Source organism: Vombatus ursinus, unplaced genomic scaffold (genome assembly GCF_900497805.2).
Source record: "Vombatus ursinus unplaced genomic scaffold, bare-nosed wombat genome assembly UNPS02014779.1, whole genome shotgun sequence".
Taxonomy (NCBI): domain Eukaryota; kingdom Metazoa; phylum Chordata; class Mammalia; order Diprotodontia; family Vombatidae; genus Vombatus; species Vombatus ursinus.
In genome coordinates, this window is record NW_020954557.1 from 40,024,776 (window position 1) to 40,040,894 (window position 16,119).

Consider the following 16,119-nt stretch of genomic DNA (forward strand, 5'->3'; position numbering starts at 1 on the left):
CTCTCTCTCTCTCTCTCTCTCTCTCTCTCTCTCTCTCTCTCTCTCTCCCTCTCCCTCTCTCCCACCCCCTTTCACTCTATCTTCTCCTCTTCCTTCCCCTTCCCTTCCCTTCTCTTCTCTTCACCCCTCCCTTCGTATGATTTTTTTTTGTTTGACCCAACATTTCTGACCGGTTGGATAATGTGTCACAGCCCCAAAGAGAGATTTGAGCTCGTCCAATCTAGATATTAAGGGAGGAAATTAAATTCACGCCATCCCATTTCCCCCCTCCCTCTCTCTGCCCAAGCTCTCTCTTTCCTCCCCCCACCCCAAGGAAGCCACTTGAAAGACTGTGGAGTAGTTTACTGTCACTGCCCTCAACTAAAAGCAATGACACCCCCACATTAGGTCCTCATCCAAACCATACCTCTGTAGAGAATGAAACCCTCCCAACACCTTGTTTTAAATTGGGATATAAGATCATCCTAGGGAAGTTAATATTGTGGCCAAAGGGTAGGAATTTTTTTTTCTTGTCAAACTTCAAAAGATATTAATTTAAGCACTCACTACTGAAATCTACCTTTGTGTTTATCTCAGGAAACATGTCAGCCTAAGCGACTTAATATTTAAGGATGGACAGGTATCTCTAAAATTTTTTTTTTGTTTCTGTGTGTGTGTGTGTGTGTGTGTGTGTGTGTTACGTCTTTGCTGAGGAAAGGCCTCATGCCTACTTAATTTTAGTCAAAAAACTCCATCTCCCCCACTCCCATTTTTTTAATCAACAAAATAACCCCGTGACACTGCAATGGGGAAAAAAAAGATAAAGAGAAGCTTCTTTCTCCCTTTTAAAGAGAATTACCATCAGTTCTTTAAAAATCAACCCCAAATAGATTCCTTCCACCTTAATTGCAAGAGGCAGAAATCCTTCTGATTCTTAATAGAAAACATATGCAGATACCCATATCTAGGAATATACATGTATATGTACACATGTGCATAATACTAATGTAGGAGAAATGGAGCCTAGGTTTCGTGATGCAGTCCTCCAATCATTAGCAGAAATAACCATTAGTTCCTCAAAATCAGCACAAAATATTTTACACATAATGTGGCCCTTTCTTCCCACTCCCATCCCCAACTCTACTAGTGTGATTTCTCTTGGATTATTTTTATGGAGTTTATAGAAACCTCCATGCTAGATATGTCTTTGATGTGCACACAGCCACCATTTATATATGCATACCCAATAAGCTTAAATGTATTAATCTATGCAATTTAAATATACATTTATACAAAGATACTCCTCTATAACGTGTCTATTGTCCCTGTCTGCAACTGGGTAGACCTTGTATTACATAGATGTAAAGCCTTTGTTTCCATCAGACATGAAATCTTCAGCTCTTAAAAAAAAAAGTACCAACTAACAACCTTATATATTGCCTTGAGGGATTTGAGGAGGGAGTAATTACAATTGCAGCCATTAATTTATTAAATAACTTTTTCCCTGTCTCCTTTCTACATACCCCTAAGACTCAATGAACATTGGCAGGTTGATGAAAATAGGCACCGGACTCCAAAATAAGGACTGAGACCATTTGAAAAAGAATACTTTTGATCATTCAAACAAGTGGAAAGGGTTCTTAAGAAGGCTTTGAAACCTCTGACACTGGACTGTATATGCCGAAACTAAGAACCAAAGTAAAATCATTTACAAAATCTTCTGTGAAATAATCCCAAAGACAAGTTCATCTACTTCCTTTTGTGCTGTTAGTTAGGTGTAGTTAGATGTTTCCTATTAAAAGAAGACACATTTCCATCTGTCTCATTTTTAGATTATAGTGGGGGCAATTCCTCCCACCAAAAAGGTCTCCACAATTGCACATTTATTTCTGGGAAGTGTTAAGTAACATTCTGGATTGCACGAGGCCTTACAAAGTGGCTGTTGCTGAATTTGCTTTTCAGTTAACGATCTCTAAGTTTCCCACCTGCCTTTGTGCCCTTATGTTCACACTGAAGTCCTAAATGGAACTGAATCTACAGTATTTAAAAATGTGGTTTTAATATTATAGTATATGATTAAACAAATAAAATATTACTACATAAAGCTCTCATAAGAAACTACTGTATCTGAATGCTACTAAGTACTACTTGGTAGGCTAGGAATTCTCTGAAGGTTTATGCAAATTTCTGCAGCAAAATGTTTGCTTGGTAGTTTGCCGCAGTGCTCTGATGTTTACAGATTCTAACCAATTAGAAGTGCTTCTTGAATGCCTGTCATTTTGAGTCTCTCCGAAAGAAATACCACTGTAGGTGGATGTCCAAGGGCAACCTGCATTGAGAAAGAACGTGATGTGTATATGAATGTACACACATGCAGAGTGTGTAATTTCTCTCAATCTCTTTGTGTACATGGGTGCAATCTCTCTTTCTGTATATTTATACAATTATCTGCCTTGTATCTATCAAATGTATCTGTATGTACATATTCATATATGGAAACATATGCATATATATTTCAATATTTCCCCGAAGTAGCTCACTAACAGGATTTTTATATGTGAGGTCAAAATGGAGTTTTTTTTATAGGAGAGGGCAGGGGAGGGGGATTGAGAAGGCAGTATTTAGCATGGCAGATCAGATTCAGTACCTGGATTGCTAGAAAATAGGTATATTTTGACCTTTCCTTCCTCCTTCAGTGAGTCCCTCCTATTCAACTTTGTATGTTTTCAGAGGATGCATTAATTACTGAACTTGTTCATTCAAACATTTCCATTCGACAATGGTTATCTTTTAATATGGGTTCCTGTTTTAAGTCAGCTGCTGGCCTAAATCAGATCTTTTTTTAGGTTGTATCTCTTTGGGAGAATCATTAAATACAACGACCTAGTGTTCCTCATGATGTGATGAAAAATCCCCTAAATATTGGGCTAGCGGGGTCTGGATAACAGAAAGCTATGAAAAATTCTCATCTGTGAAAATTCATTAGAAAGCTTTTTTTGTTCAAGGAACATTTTCATCCTATCGAGCAAAATCTGGCACAGTTAAGAGAAAAAAATGCTCATAAATCCATCATACATGTATGCAGCTGTCTCTTTTTGTGCAAATGTTTCTTAAGCCAGGGTTGACCATGACTTAAACTTGTCTTCTCCTGGGCTTATGTCAATGAGCCCCACAGTCTCTTTTTCCTATTAGGATACTTATGTCCTCTTGTCCATCTGCTGTCAATGTGAGCATTTCCCTGTGAGTAACCTAGATTTCCCAAATTCGAAGATTATACTTAGGTCCAAAGCAATGGAAATTAATCACAAGAAAAATTTTTAAATGATGAAAATAAATTGTGGCTTATTCAAAAAGTAAATATAGGTATGCCACACGACTTTCCTTTTTGCGTGAGTGGTAGTTTTACTTATTTTAGACAGACATTCAGTATGTTGTAATAACGAATGTTGTAGTTCCTGTATCGGTCTTAGAAAATCAGGAACCCAGGACGCTTTTAGGTATGACTCAGGCAACTCATAATGTACTGTTTTCAAACCTTTCATGGAATCTTAGAAAAATTACTTACAGAGAGAAGAACTGGGGGCACCAGACAATATCGTTTTGGAAGCTTCCTTGTATTTTTTCTCAGTGTAGTGTGTGCAAAAATAAAATGGATGACCAAAATGAACTTTGCTTTCAGCTGATGCATTGTGGCTTATGGGAAAGTCTTTGCGGCGTTACAGAAACAAGCTCACTGAAGGAGACCCTTCCTGTTTTGTTTCGTTTTTATTGAAGGGATAGATATGTTCTATTAGCGGCTGTTACACAAGCATTTTAGATGTTCGCTCACAGTGTTCATTTCAAATAGGTGGAGCCATTGTTTTCATGGATGAAACATGAAGACGTACCAGCCAACACAAGTGGAGACGTAGTTTTCAGTTGGCTCAACATGATCTCATGAACAGAGTGCAGGTAATACAAATAAATATGGCACCTACTCTATAAACAAAGAAAAACCATGGAGTTGGTACAAATAAGTGACTTAAGGAAATTACAACAGTGGTTCAAACTGAAAGTAGGAGGAAAGTTGAGAAATAAGCAGTATTTGACCGAGCAACTGGCCCCGGCATGAATAGTGATCAAGAATGGTATTATTTGCTTTTCAAGTATTCATTCATTAGATGATTTAGTTGCCATAATTTGCATGGACTTTAACAAAAGATTAATTGTCAACTTTGACATTGTAGTAAAACTTTAGTCACTGGTACAGTTTCCATAAACTTAAGTGCTTTTGCAAGTCCCAAGACTATATATAGAGTGCACTTTTGCAACTATATTGTGCTTTTAAGGTATTTGGCCCAAACTTTTCCCCGAGATATTACATATATAAAAATGCCAAAAAGGAATCTTTAAGAGTAAACAAAAGGCACCAAAGCCATTCACTACAAAAGCAGTAAGGGAAATAAACATAAATAAAACATTTTACATTTATTTTAATCAAATAATATAAAGCAAATATTCTGCTGACATAATTTCTTAAAAAAAACTAATAGATTTCTTTTAATTTACTCACCACAAGAAAAAAAAGTTTTAAAATGTTCAAGTGCACTTGTTTGATTAATAAAGCATTTTAGGTTCAACTACTCGTGCTTATGATTAGGAAGTTTATGTTGTTGAGGCAAATCACCAGCTTAGATATTAAAAATTACAATTTAAAAATATTGCCATAAAGTCGGTATCAAATTTCCACCAAAAAAAAAATAACAGCTGAATTATTTCTGTGCTCTGCCTGAATTTTTTTTTAACCCAAACACCTCTCAAAGCACAGAAACATCAAGAGCAGTGACATTACGGTAGCTTGAAATACAGGTAGAATCCTTTACAATAAAGAAAACAGGTGGCATTCACCAGCATATGTTGATCATTATTTTTAATAGTCTACGGTAAATTTTTAAAGGCATAAGTTAATTTGTCTGGCCCTCAGCTCTGTCCTCTTCCAGATCATGTGCTTCTTTTTTTGTTTCCTCTTCCTTTCCCTCCTGCCTGGAAACGGGAAATTTGTCCTTGTTGTTCTCTTTTTTCCATTTCATTCTCCTGTTCTGAAACCATATCTTTACCTGCCTCTCGGTGAGTCCTAGAGCGTGGGAAACCTCAATCCTTCTCTTCCTGGTCAGATAAGGGTTAAAAAGGAATTCCTTTTCCAGCTCTAGCGTTTGGAAACGACTGTACGTTTGTCTTCCTCTCCTCCTACCAGGAGCTGCTGATTAAAACAAACAAAAAAGGGAAAAAAACAGTTTTTAAAAGCACAGAGTTTGTTGGTGCCTCTGCATGTTGGTAGAGATTTATCTTATGCATGAGGGAAACACCTATATTGCTATGTTCTAGATCTGTAATAAATAGGTGTGTGTGTGTATGGAGGGTGAGAAAGTATACACAAGTTATTCTGGCAACTGTATCCTTACGCTATTCTATTTTTAATATATATGTGCATATACACACTGTATTACTTTATAACCGAAAGCCATTGCGGTTACGGCAAGAAAAAAGGCAAGGAGGGGGAAAAGAGTTTAAAGCTAAAACGTGATATGGAAGCAAATTTTTCCTCTTTCTCTCACTCTTTCTCTTTTTTAAACCGCATCCCAACCTTGTGGTCTCATCCAGGGAAACATTTGAGAAGGAGACGAGCTCTGATTTAAGTGGTCTGGGTCCTCGCCAATATTACCACTGGACGATTTACAGTCAGGATATTGTACCAGCTCGGCCTCTTGCTGGGTCGTAAAAATCGGCTGTCTCTGTAAGTTATCGTATCCGTAAAACTTAGCGGGCTCCCCGTGACAGGCAATCCCACTGCAGGGGGGAGGCGGCGGCGGAGGAGGAGGCGGAGGAGGAGGATGCGGAGGAGGAGGGGGGGCCGGCTGGTAGGCAGAGGCCGGACTCCCCCCGGCGGGATGGTAATAGTCTGGGCCCCCGCCGCCGCCGCCCCCTCCGCTAGCGGGTCCCGGGTGAGGCTGCTGCGGCGGCTGCGGCGGCTGCTGCTGCTGCGGCTGGTGGTGGTGGTGGTGATGGTGATGATGCTGGAAGCCGGCGGCGCTGTTACTATACAGCTGCAGGGCGGCGGCGGCGGCGGCGGCGGCGGCGTGGCGGCCGCTGACATCGGGTGCAAAGTGACAGTCGTAGTAAGTGGGATTGATGGCCTCACCCGCCGCCGCCGCCGCCGCCGCCGCCGCCGCCGCGGCCGCCGCCTTGTACTTGGAGTACAGTGGGTTCACAAAGTAGGAGCTCATCGGGGCGAGCGGCGCGCGCTGAGGCTGGGGCTGGGGCTGGGGCTGGGGCTGGGGCTGGGGCGGCGGCGACGGCGCGAGAGGGCGGCCCCGAGCAGGGAGGGGAGAGCGCGCGGGAGGAAGCGCGAGGGAGCGGCCGAGTGCCTCTAATGCTGCTGCTGCTGCCGCCGCCGCCGCTACGTCGCTGCCACCTCCGAGGGCCGGGGAGCCGGAGGGCCCTAAGCCTGGGCGCTCATGACCCCGCCGCTGCGCGCCGCCGTGGCTTTCGCGCTCGCTCTCTAGGTCTGGGCCCCCCCGCGCGCCGCCCGGCTGCGCCCAGCCCCCGCGCGCCCTCCTGGCTCTGCCCCGCGCGCCACTCGCTCTGCCTCTCCGCGCGCGCCGCGGCCGGGGCTGCAATATAATCGGCGGCGCCCCGGGTGACCTGCCCCGCTGCCTCCACTGTTTCCTATTAGGCACAAGGCGGCCCTGAGCGTACCAGGAAAAAAAAAAGTGCACCTAAGCGCAGGGGGGAATCTTTGGCTTCAGTTTACATTTACCGCACCGGAGGCAAAAGAAAAAAAAGGAAAAAAAACTTTCACCGCCACCCCTCACCTCCTCCCTCACATAACCCCCCCGCTTTCCCCCCCCACAACCCCCGCCGCCGCCGCTGCGGCTGCCGCCTCAGTGCGCTCTGGCAAGGCATTTTTGCACAACGCCACTGAGCGGAGAGGCAGAGAGATTTGGGCCGAGATAATAATCGCGGAGTGATCCAGTGGTTTCGAGCGAAGGCCTGTGAAGCTCAACGGGACAGCTCACTCCCTTACGACGGGATACCTCCGCTGGCCTTAAAGGGGGGCCCATAAAGCAGCACTGCCAAGGGCTTATTGTCCCTCCCTGACGGGAAGGGAATGGCAAGTCCCAGGGGCAGGAGAAGGGGGAAAGGCAGAGCCTTACACTTGGGAGAGGGGAGTAGGTCACTCCCAGAGGGCGCAAAGTAAACTGTCCCCTGAACTCTCGGAACATGCCATTGAGAACCCTCTGTTTATTTTGTACTGCTGTAAATGTATACAAAATAACCCAGCACATAGGCCAGAAACTAATATGTATCCGAAGGAAGGAACTCATTGTATCCTGTGTACATGCGTTTCTGCCTGGAAATTTAAAAGTAGTTTCATTAAAATGCACACAAGCAGTCTAAAATCCTGGGTGTTATCAAAGCGAATCAAAACTATTTTCCAGCCCAGCAGGTCGTTTGGAAATGAGATGTACATTTACCCTTGACGCATTGCATGCATGGCTGAAGCTCTCAGGTTAATTGATATTTAATGGAAATCATGCCTATGAATATACTTTCCATCATTTCACCCTTGGTGGACGTCATTCTCCAGGCAAAGGGGTGGGGGGAGGAGAGAAAAATGTGTGGGTGAGAAATTAACATTGCTTGAGGATGGAATAGAAAATACGAAAGAAATGTTCTGAGAAGAGGAAAAGAACTCACATTCCAGCTTGTTGGTAATTCTCCAGGTACCGGACACGCTGCTCTCAATCGGCTCAAGTGCAGAGCTCTAGCATGGCTAGGCTTTGTTTCAGGCTGGGTGGGGTGCCTAAAGCCATCCCCAAGTCCCCTCCATAAGAAACAGAACTGTGATAAAGTTCTGGAAACAAAAGGGATTAGGGTCCTGTGTTTAGGATCCCACTAATTCCAATCTACTCCAAGGAGTCTCTCATTTATCTAAAATTTTCGTTCTTCGGAAGTCTTTGATGTGCCGCATATAAAGGCATAAGTACGTGGAGTTCTTTGTTAGAAAGAGAAAGAAAGAAGGAAAGAAAGAAAGAAAGAAAGAAAGAAAGAAAGAAAGAAAGAAAGAAAGAGAAGGAAGGAAGAAAGGAAAGATGAAATGGGAAAGAAAGGAAAAAGGGAAGGAAGGAAAGAAGGAAGGAAGAAAAGAAAGAAGGAAGGAAGGAAAGAAAAGGGGGCAGAAAGAAGCCTGGGCTGTGATCTAGGCTGTAAGGAGAAGCAGTTTGGGCCATGTGGTGAAGTCTGGTGTGAATCCGCAAAAATATTTATGATTCCAGAAAACACACTCCAAAGCTGATTCGCATTACAGTCAACCTCCTTCTCCACCCACCTCTCTCTCTCTCCTTTTTCTCTCTTCCCCTTTTAAAAATGTCCAATAAATGTAATGGGTGTTCCCCCTCACCCTCCCCCCCAGTTTGTCTAGGTTACCAAGCAAATTTTTTCTGCTGTATAAATTTATGTTGTAAGGGCTTCAAGCTGACCGGCCTTTTGAACAGAAATTCAAGACTCACAAAACCCACCACGGAAGAGTTTCCAGTTTACCCTAAAATGCATTCAGGAATTGTTGCAAACTAAAGAAGAAATGTGGTTTTAAAACAGGAGACCATCCCAAATTGACTTAAGGGAAGTTATTCCAACTATATCGATACTCCTTTTGTGATGGTCCCCATCGCTAGCATGATCTTAAAGTAACTCCTGGAATATTTGATTCTATACTTTGCAAATAGAAAAAAAAAATGTTCTAAATGATAGAAGAAGCTTAACTTGGATTGTTCTAATTATGTAGTTCGAAGTTTTTATCTAGATTGATATTGTATGAATGCACAAGTTGTAAATAAATTTTATGGATTTTATTAGTATTAAGGAAGAGAGATTTAATTTTGAGCAGTAATTATTCATATATTTCCATTGAACATTGAAAATCCTAAAGCCTGATTCTAATATTTACCAATTTGTAAATTTTTTTCAGCAAAACAAATTCAGAAATAATTTTCAATTAAAATGAAAGGACTTAGAAAATCAGCTGTCTATTTTTTCAGGTCTCTCTAGCTCTGTGTGTGTGTGTGTGTGTGTGTGTGTGTGTGTGTGTTTAAACCTCGTAATGGATCAATGTGTCCAAATTAAATTAAAAGCATACTTGATGGAAGGATTGCATTTCAGTACTTTCCAGGAGTTTGGAGTTTCTGGGCACTGAACTGGAGCCCCACAGAATTCATTTCTATACAATTAGGTCTAATTCAGAAAACATTTCAAGATTTTCGTTTACATTTCCACCAGAAAAAAATACTAGGGGCACGTTTTAAAAATAATTACATTTATAGTCAGAATAGGATATAGTCCTATTAGCTTTGTAAGTAAGGATATATTGTTATGCACATTTCTATTTTGATAAAATATGTTCAAATACCTTCCTGTTTTGTCATTTCTAAGATGCAATTTCCAACTTTTAAGAAGTATTGACTGACTCAAAATTTTATTTCACACAAATCTGGATTAAGGATTGAATGATGCAGTTTGTATTTTTTGGTTAAAATCATCCTAATTTGGGATTGAAATAGCATTGTAAATACTTCTAATAAAAATGTTTCTGGTCAGGAACCCGAAGCTTTATGAGTTCGGAAAATGGAGCAACAGCGCTCTCTAGTGCCCAAATGAAATCTATATCAGTCCAAATTCACCTTGGTCTTTATTCATTCTTTTAAGCCAATTTAAAATCTCTCTCTCTCTCTCTCTCTCTCTCTCTCTCTCTCTCTCTCTCTCTGTCTCTGTCTCTGTTAATAATGGTAACAAGTAAAATGAAGTAAAGAGAGAACTAAGTCAAAATAAAGAGGGTCTGAATGGAGATTGATCTGAGTTCAAACTTTATCCAATGCTCTGACACACTCCTTGCACGTATTAAAGTTTCTGATTCAATATTAGCCCTACTATCCTTTTCAAGCACACTTATCAACGAGGTTTAATTTTAAAAAATAAGATCCATAATCTTCTAAGTACTATTTGCACGAGTTTTTTTCCTCAATAAAAGAGACTGGGAATTACCACTAATTATAAACAAAGTCAAACATCTTAACTTTCTTCCTTAGGAGACTGTTGCTACTGAAGGTAGTCAATAATGAATTCTGCTATTTTAATTCTTAATATTTCACTTCTTTGAGCCTCTTTTGTTGAAGGATTCCTTGCCCTCTAAGCTAGATTTAAAACTTTTTTTTCTAATATAGGACTGATGAACAGAACAGCTGAACAGCTCCATTCTCCCATTTGTATGTTTGGACTTAAATGCATAACAATATGCTTTTTGTAATAATTCCAAAAGGCACAGATGGAATTGAAATTCTATGCAGTTCTTCTTGGACTTGAAGAACAAAAGCTGTCATAAGTCTTGGTGTTTTCTACTGATTTAAACATTTTCCCCTTAATCAAGGTAAAAGTTGAGTGGATATCGGTGAATTTAGGGTATTTTAACTGAGAAGAATCCAAATTGTGGACAAGATATTCCTAGAGACAGGAGGCTGTACCTTCAGCTATCCAATACAGCCGCTTGTCAGTTGACTAGATGGCCTTAATTTTAAAAACAAAAATAAACAAATAAACCAAGTTCACATTAGGGTTACATCCTCAAAATGACTGACGGTGTATTAGATTTAAATGTACCAGAAGCATGGTGGCAATAGTCAAAAATATAAGAACTACTGATGATCTATGCTTAGTAATAAACTCATTTTTTTAAAAAAAAGCCTTCAGTTTCCTCCACCTCTTTCTTCGTTTCCTTCCTTATTTTTTTTATAAGTGCCCACATCTCAACCCCAGCTTTCCTTAAGTTGTGCTATCCTTGTCCAGCTCTGACTTATTTATATTTTATTGTCTGGATTTTAAGACCTAGTTTTGTCTGCATTTCTTCTTCCCTTGTAACAAACACAAACATCAAAATAAGATGGTTTCAAAGCAAAGCGCCAGGCATATCGTAAACTCATTAGGTCCAGACGTCTAGCCATCTCAATGGCTTTATTATACCTTGGTTCTTCCTGTTTTAAAAGAATTATAGGTATAGGATTGACAATGAATGGGGGATGCAAGGCAACACCTTTTGCTGCCCTCTGGCCCTTGGCTTTTACCCCCTTCTTTTTCTTTTATTATTTTTTCTTTTTCCAAGAAGAAGCATCATGACCCCCAAGATTTCAGAAAGATTCTCTTCACATTGGAAATAAGCAAAACTGGAGACTTACGCCCTGGTGCTTTTGGCTTCTTCCATTCAATGAACTCAATTCTGAACAAAACCTTTTTTTACAATGAACTTCATTTTAGCCAACTGAATAACGCCATTAGAGCATGGCAGAACTAGGGGCTAAACACACACTGGGGCTGGTGGAGGGGATGGGGAGTGGTGTGGTGGGTAACTGAGAGGCTGAGCAGGAAAGACTTGACCATTTTTTATCCAGAAAAGGTCAATTGGGAACTTGTGTGTTTGTGTCTGTGTGTCTGTGTGTTGGGGGCCAAAAGTGGATGGGAGAGAAGATGAAGATATAAGCCAAGTGTCATCCTAGGAATCGTTTATGGAATTCTTTAAATTGTAGAGAGTTTTGTTTGTTTTCTTTTTGGAATTTCCTTTCGAAGGGGTAAAGTTACCAACAAAGAATTATTCTGTGAGCCTTAAAATAAGAGGAGAATGTCTTTCCAGGGTCCCTTTACAGAGAAGCCCTGAATATTGAATGGCTTCTCGCTGAATTTCACCTTTTTCAATACTTTGACGCCATATTCCTGGATGCTTAAAAACAACAACCAGCAAATAACTATAATGAAAACCCCTCTTTATTGGTCTGTGAGAAATTAGGTTAGAGACTTATGGTAAGATTAAAAACTTTGTGTCTGATTTCTTCTAGAGGCTGTGCCTGGTGCCGGCTTTCAGTCTCCAAAATAAGAGGAGACACACTAGGTTTAGTTTTTAAAAGACTTTCTGTATTCGGAGTACTTTTTACAAATTCCCTGTACTGAGGGGATGTACAACTGATGTACCAAAAACAGCCATGAGAAACCAGGAAGGGAAGGATGGTCCTTTTTAAATAAAAGCAAAATAAAAACAGAGAAATGAAGGAGGCGCTCACAGTTTTCATAGCTTGTGGATGGTTTTCTTTTGGTCAATTCAAGCTTTATTGGTAATAACTGACAACATTTACAACTGGTCTTCATTTAGAAAAATAAGAAGGCAAATACAAGTGACCAAAGCTCCTTTGGGCCCAGTCTAGCATAATGTCAGGCCCACGACAAATCCTTTCAAGTATGAGATGACCCTTTAAAAGTGCAGAAGAAAACAAACATACACACACATACACACATCAATTTCAGGCTCTCCTGGCCTGGTGCTGGCACCTAACGCAAACTAAGTAAATGCAGAAATCCCAAAGGCAAAGCTGAGGCAGGGGGAATGGTTTCTTTGAATAACTGTGAACAACACTGTACTGCCATTGATGGAAGTAACTGCGCCTTTACTATAATTTTATTATTAATGTGATTATTATGTATCCTCGCCTTTACTCTGGCAAAGGCAGAATCTAGACTACATCACTTCAGAAACATGTCAGACATTTACACATTAGAGAGTTCCCCAAAGCTAGCGTGCACTCACAATAGACAATTTCCCCGAGGAACCAGATCCGTTCGGAAGAAGGGAGGGAAGGGAAAGGTCAAAGCAACTTTTTACACACCAGAGAGCAAATAATCGAGTTCCCCCAAAAAATAGCTTACAGAGACAACATTTCACTTCTACCTAAAAAGACCTGCTCAGTGAAGAGTTTCTGAAAAAGGAAGGGGTAATATGCATTGGCAAAATCTATTCATTTCCAAGGGGCATTAGTCTCCTTTACTGCCCTTTTCCTTGTTCATCTTTTTCATTTTCATTCTTCGGTTTTGAAACCAGATTTTGACCTGCCTCTCTGTGAGGTTTAGAATCCTAGCTACTTCGTAGCGGCGGTCTCGGGTGAGATACATGTTAAAGAGAAATTCCTTTTCCAGCTCCAGGGTCTGGTATTTTGTGTAGGGACAGCGCTTTTTCCTGGTGGAACGTGCGTGGATCCAGTTTGCTGCAGGGTTATCTGCAAAGAGGGGGGGTTTGGAGTACGGGAGAGAAAGGAGAGGGGAGGGGAGTCAGGGGGGGGGAGGAGGGGGGGGGGGGAGAGAGAGGTCGTTAAATTAATTTAACTAAGGATGGACGGTTTTCACAACTTTGGGGGAATTATCATAAAAAGCCTTAATGCCCCCACTCTGTTTACTGTACAAACTGTGTACCGATGGTAGGTGGTTATGTGAACTCTTTTTTTTTTTTTTTTTTTTTTTATGGACGTTTGTTGCTCGCCTGCGCTAGAGTAGGCGTCTAGACGTTTTTATAGGTTAGTAAAACTATCAGTTTTGCACATTCGAGCCTTACAGGTTTCGGCAATAAATCAGGGGGCAATTTCTTTTTTACTTACTTGGGTCAAGTTGCTGCTGCTGCTGTTGCTGCTGCTGCTGTTGCTGCTGCTGCTGTTGCTTCTCCTCCTTCAGCTGGCTGCTCGGGCTGGGGTGGTCGCTGCAAGCCGAGGGCTCCTTGTTGGCCACTCCAGCAACTGCCGCTGCTGCCGCCGCTGCCGCTGCCGCCTTCTCCCGGGGCTCCTGCAGGAAGGAATTGCACGTGTACTCGGGGACACTGATCCCCTGGGACTCCCGAGACGAGGAGCACTCAGTCCTTTTGGTAGAAGAGGAGGAGGTGGTGGAGGAGGAGGGACAGGAGGAGGAAGAGGAAGAAGAGGAGGAGGAGGAGGAGGAGGAGGAGGTGGAGGTGGCAGGAGCTACTCCTGTTTCTGGCTTAATTCCGTAGTGGCGCCCGGTGGAGGACGTGCCGCCGCCGCCGCCGCCGCCGCTGCTGCCGCTGCCCCCGGTGCCGCCGCTCCCAGTGCTGCTGCTGGGGAAACTCGGGAAGGGCTCGATCCAGGAGCGCACGTACCGACTGGGCTCGGAGGTTGCTAAATGGGGCTGATGCACATAGGGATGGTAGATCCCTGTCATAGCCGCCGAGGGCTGTGGGGGCACGGTGGGCCAGGATGCGGAAAACACGGTGGATTTTGGGGCAAAGCTACAGGAGGAGAATTCGGTCCCGTCGGCCACACCTGACGGCCTGGCGGCCGTGCCGTGCCCCGCCTGCCCGAAGCGCCCGGAGTACACTTCATCGCTCTCGTGGCCTATGAGAGAGTCCACATAGTAGTTACTTAGGGTGCCACTGGACGACATTTTTTAGGCTCCCCTCTCCCTCATATAAAAGGTTACACTGTTAACTGTAGCGGCTCCCCTCCCTGAGCGCAATTCGAGTATTTTGCAGGCTGCAACCCGCCACCATTGGTCGCGGGGCCCACGTGATCATATTTACCAATACGGGGAGTAAATCAATCCGCTAAACTGGGGGCTGCTGTGATTAAAAAAAATCATCATCAACAACACCACAATTTAAAAAAAAAAAGCAACTGGAGCTGTGGGGAGGGCGCCGGCGGGGCGAGCCCAGGCTCCCTGTCTTCCAGCGGGTGTGAATGGAACCCGGGCAGGCGTGGTCGTGCCGAGGAGTCCCGGCAGGAGACAGTGGGGACTATTTCTTCGCTTCCTCTCTGTGCTTTCTGCGCTTCATTCGGTACCCCCCACTCCCATCCTCTCTGGGAACTCTCTGGATTGCAGCCCCCCACTCACCTTCCGTCTCGTCATCTCAGACTGGTGGCCTTGGGTGGAGGAAGAGAGGGCAAGGCACTGGGAATAAATGGGGAAGGAACACGAGGGCTGGGGGCATTCAAAAGAAAGTCAGCCCAGAGCCACCAAGGGAGGGGAGGACGCCTCCCCATTTCAATGCATGTGCTTGTGTTTTTGTGGAAATCAACTTCCTAGCTGAAGGGATTTTCTTTTCCCTTCTCCTCCTTTCCCCTTCAACGCCTCCCTCCCCCTACCTAACAAAAAAAAAATGCTTGTCGTGTTGTTTAAAACAGGTGGAAGACCTCTGTAATGATATTATGCCTTTCAATAAAAATTTTATGAGGTGTATTTGATTATAGATTAATGTGTCCCTAATAAAACGGACGGATGGATGGAGCAGCTCCGACAGCTTCTCCACTCCAACCCCAACAGATATGTACACACAGCAACGACGTGTTGCTCTCTCTGCTCACACACAACTACCCCAAAGGTGAAACTCCGGAGTTTTCTTTCCCCTACTTTGGTAGCGCTTCGGGGCTTTAGCTGGAGTGGCTTCTTCCAAACACGACCAGAGAGGATGAAGTTTTCACAGGGCTTTTGCTGGAGGAAAACGTGGTGGTATAAGCTGGCAAAACGCAGAAGTTCCCCTGATGAGTGCAAGAGAAAGAGCTGCCCTGGAAGAGAGCATGGCAAGCAACCGATTGTGGACCCAAGTGCCAGCCTCCTCATTTGGGCCAAACTTTCCCCTTCATCCTCAACGTGCAAATGGGGCAGTTGGTGTATTCTCTCTCCCCTGTATTATTGAAGGAAAAACGAATATTAGCATGTCTCGAGGCAGGGAAAAACTCTGTTGTTACTGGGGACTGCTAAGAGTATTCAGGGGATATCTGAGAAATATTGGCCTTGCCTCTCTCCCCCTCCCCCATCAGCATTTCCTCTCTTCAAAGGCGACACTGAATAGCCTTGAATCTGAGGGAATTACCAACTGTTTTCCCCAAATTCATAATATAGCTCTATCAAAATGTTACTTCAAGCTCTGTTGTGTGTGTGTGTTTTAATCTCCCTCTACTCTCTACTTCTGTACACGAAGGCTACAGCCGTTTTTCTCTTGTTGGAAATGCATTCTACATAGATCTATAGGAATAAAGAAGGGGCGGGGTGGGGGGGGGGAGGAATTACTATTTGGTTGATCACCTTTTTCTAAGGCTTTCTCTTTCTTTTTTTTTTCTTCTTCCAAAATTCTACATTGGGTTAGGAAAGGTCGGACTGTTGTTTTTTTTGTTTTTTTTTTGTTTTTTTTTGTCTCTCCATGCAACAAACATTTTCCTCCCTTGTCAGCAAAGAGTGCCCACTACATGAACTGGCACTCCAGAAATCATTGGTTTTCACTTGGCTACTTAA

The 16,119-nt window shown here is 42.9% G+C and overlaps 2 protein-coding genes across 3 annotated transcripts; both read right to left on the reverse strand.

The window, feature by feature from the left end:
• Positions 1–3,734: 3,734 nt before the first annotated feature.
• HOXD8 (homeobox D8) lies at positions 3,735–6,242 on the reverse strand. Of its 2 annotated transcripts, none has more exons than XM_027866061.1 (2): positions 5,603–6,242; positions 3,735–5,215 (listed from the first exon to the last, which is right to left on the reverse strand). In XM_027866061.1, exons 1-2 carry the CDS (start codon positions 6,240–6,242, stop codon positions 4,923–4,925), a joined length of 933 nt encoding a protein of 310 aa, XP_027721862.1. In that variant the 3' UTR covers positions 3,735–4,922. The 2 variants fall into 2 exon arrangements, with proteins under 2 accessions (XP_027721862.1, XP_027721860.1); XM_027866059.1 differs by having other exon boundaries at positions 3,735–5,218.
• A 5,886-nt stretch (positions 6,243–12,128) lies between these two features.
• Positions 12,129–14,992, reverse strand: HOXD9 (homeobox D9). The gene is made up of 2 exons (XM_027866078.1): positions 13,479–14,992; positions 12,129–13,103 (listed from the first exon to the last, which is right to left on the reverse strand). The coding sequence occupies exons 1-2, from the start codon at positions 14,272–14,274 to the stop codon at positions 12,862–12,864; spliced, it is 1,038 nt and encodes a 345-aa protein (XP_027721879.1). The 5' UTR covers positions 14,275–14,992; the 3' UTR covers positions 12,129–12,861.
• Positions 14,993–16,119: the final 1,127 nt, after the last annotated feature.

What these genes read in the sequence shown, in the direction of transcription:
- HOXD8 (XM_027866059.1), bottom strand. Translation starts at nt 6,242, where the DNA reads ATGAGCTCCTACTTTGTGAACCCACTGTACTCCAAGTACAAGGCGGCG. An exon ending in TCCCTGGATGAGACCACAAG is followed by an intron (nt 5,219 to 5,602) that starts GTTGGGATGCGG and finishes TGTTTTAATCAG; the next exon opens with CAGCTCCTGGTAGGAGGAGA.
- HOXD9 (XM_027866078.1), bottom strand. Translation starts at nt 14,274, where the DNA reads ATGTCGTCCAGTGGCACCCTAAGTAACTACTATGTGGACTCTCTCATA. An exon ending in GCAGCAGCAACTTGACCCAA is followed by an intron (nt 13,104 to 13,478) that starts GTAAGTAAAAAA and finishes CCCTCTTTGCAG; the next exon opens with ATAACCCTGCAGCAAACTGG.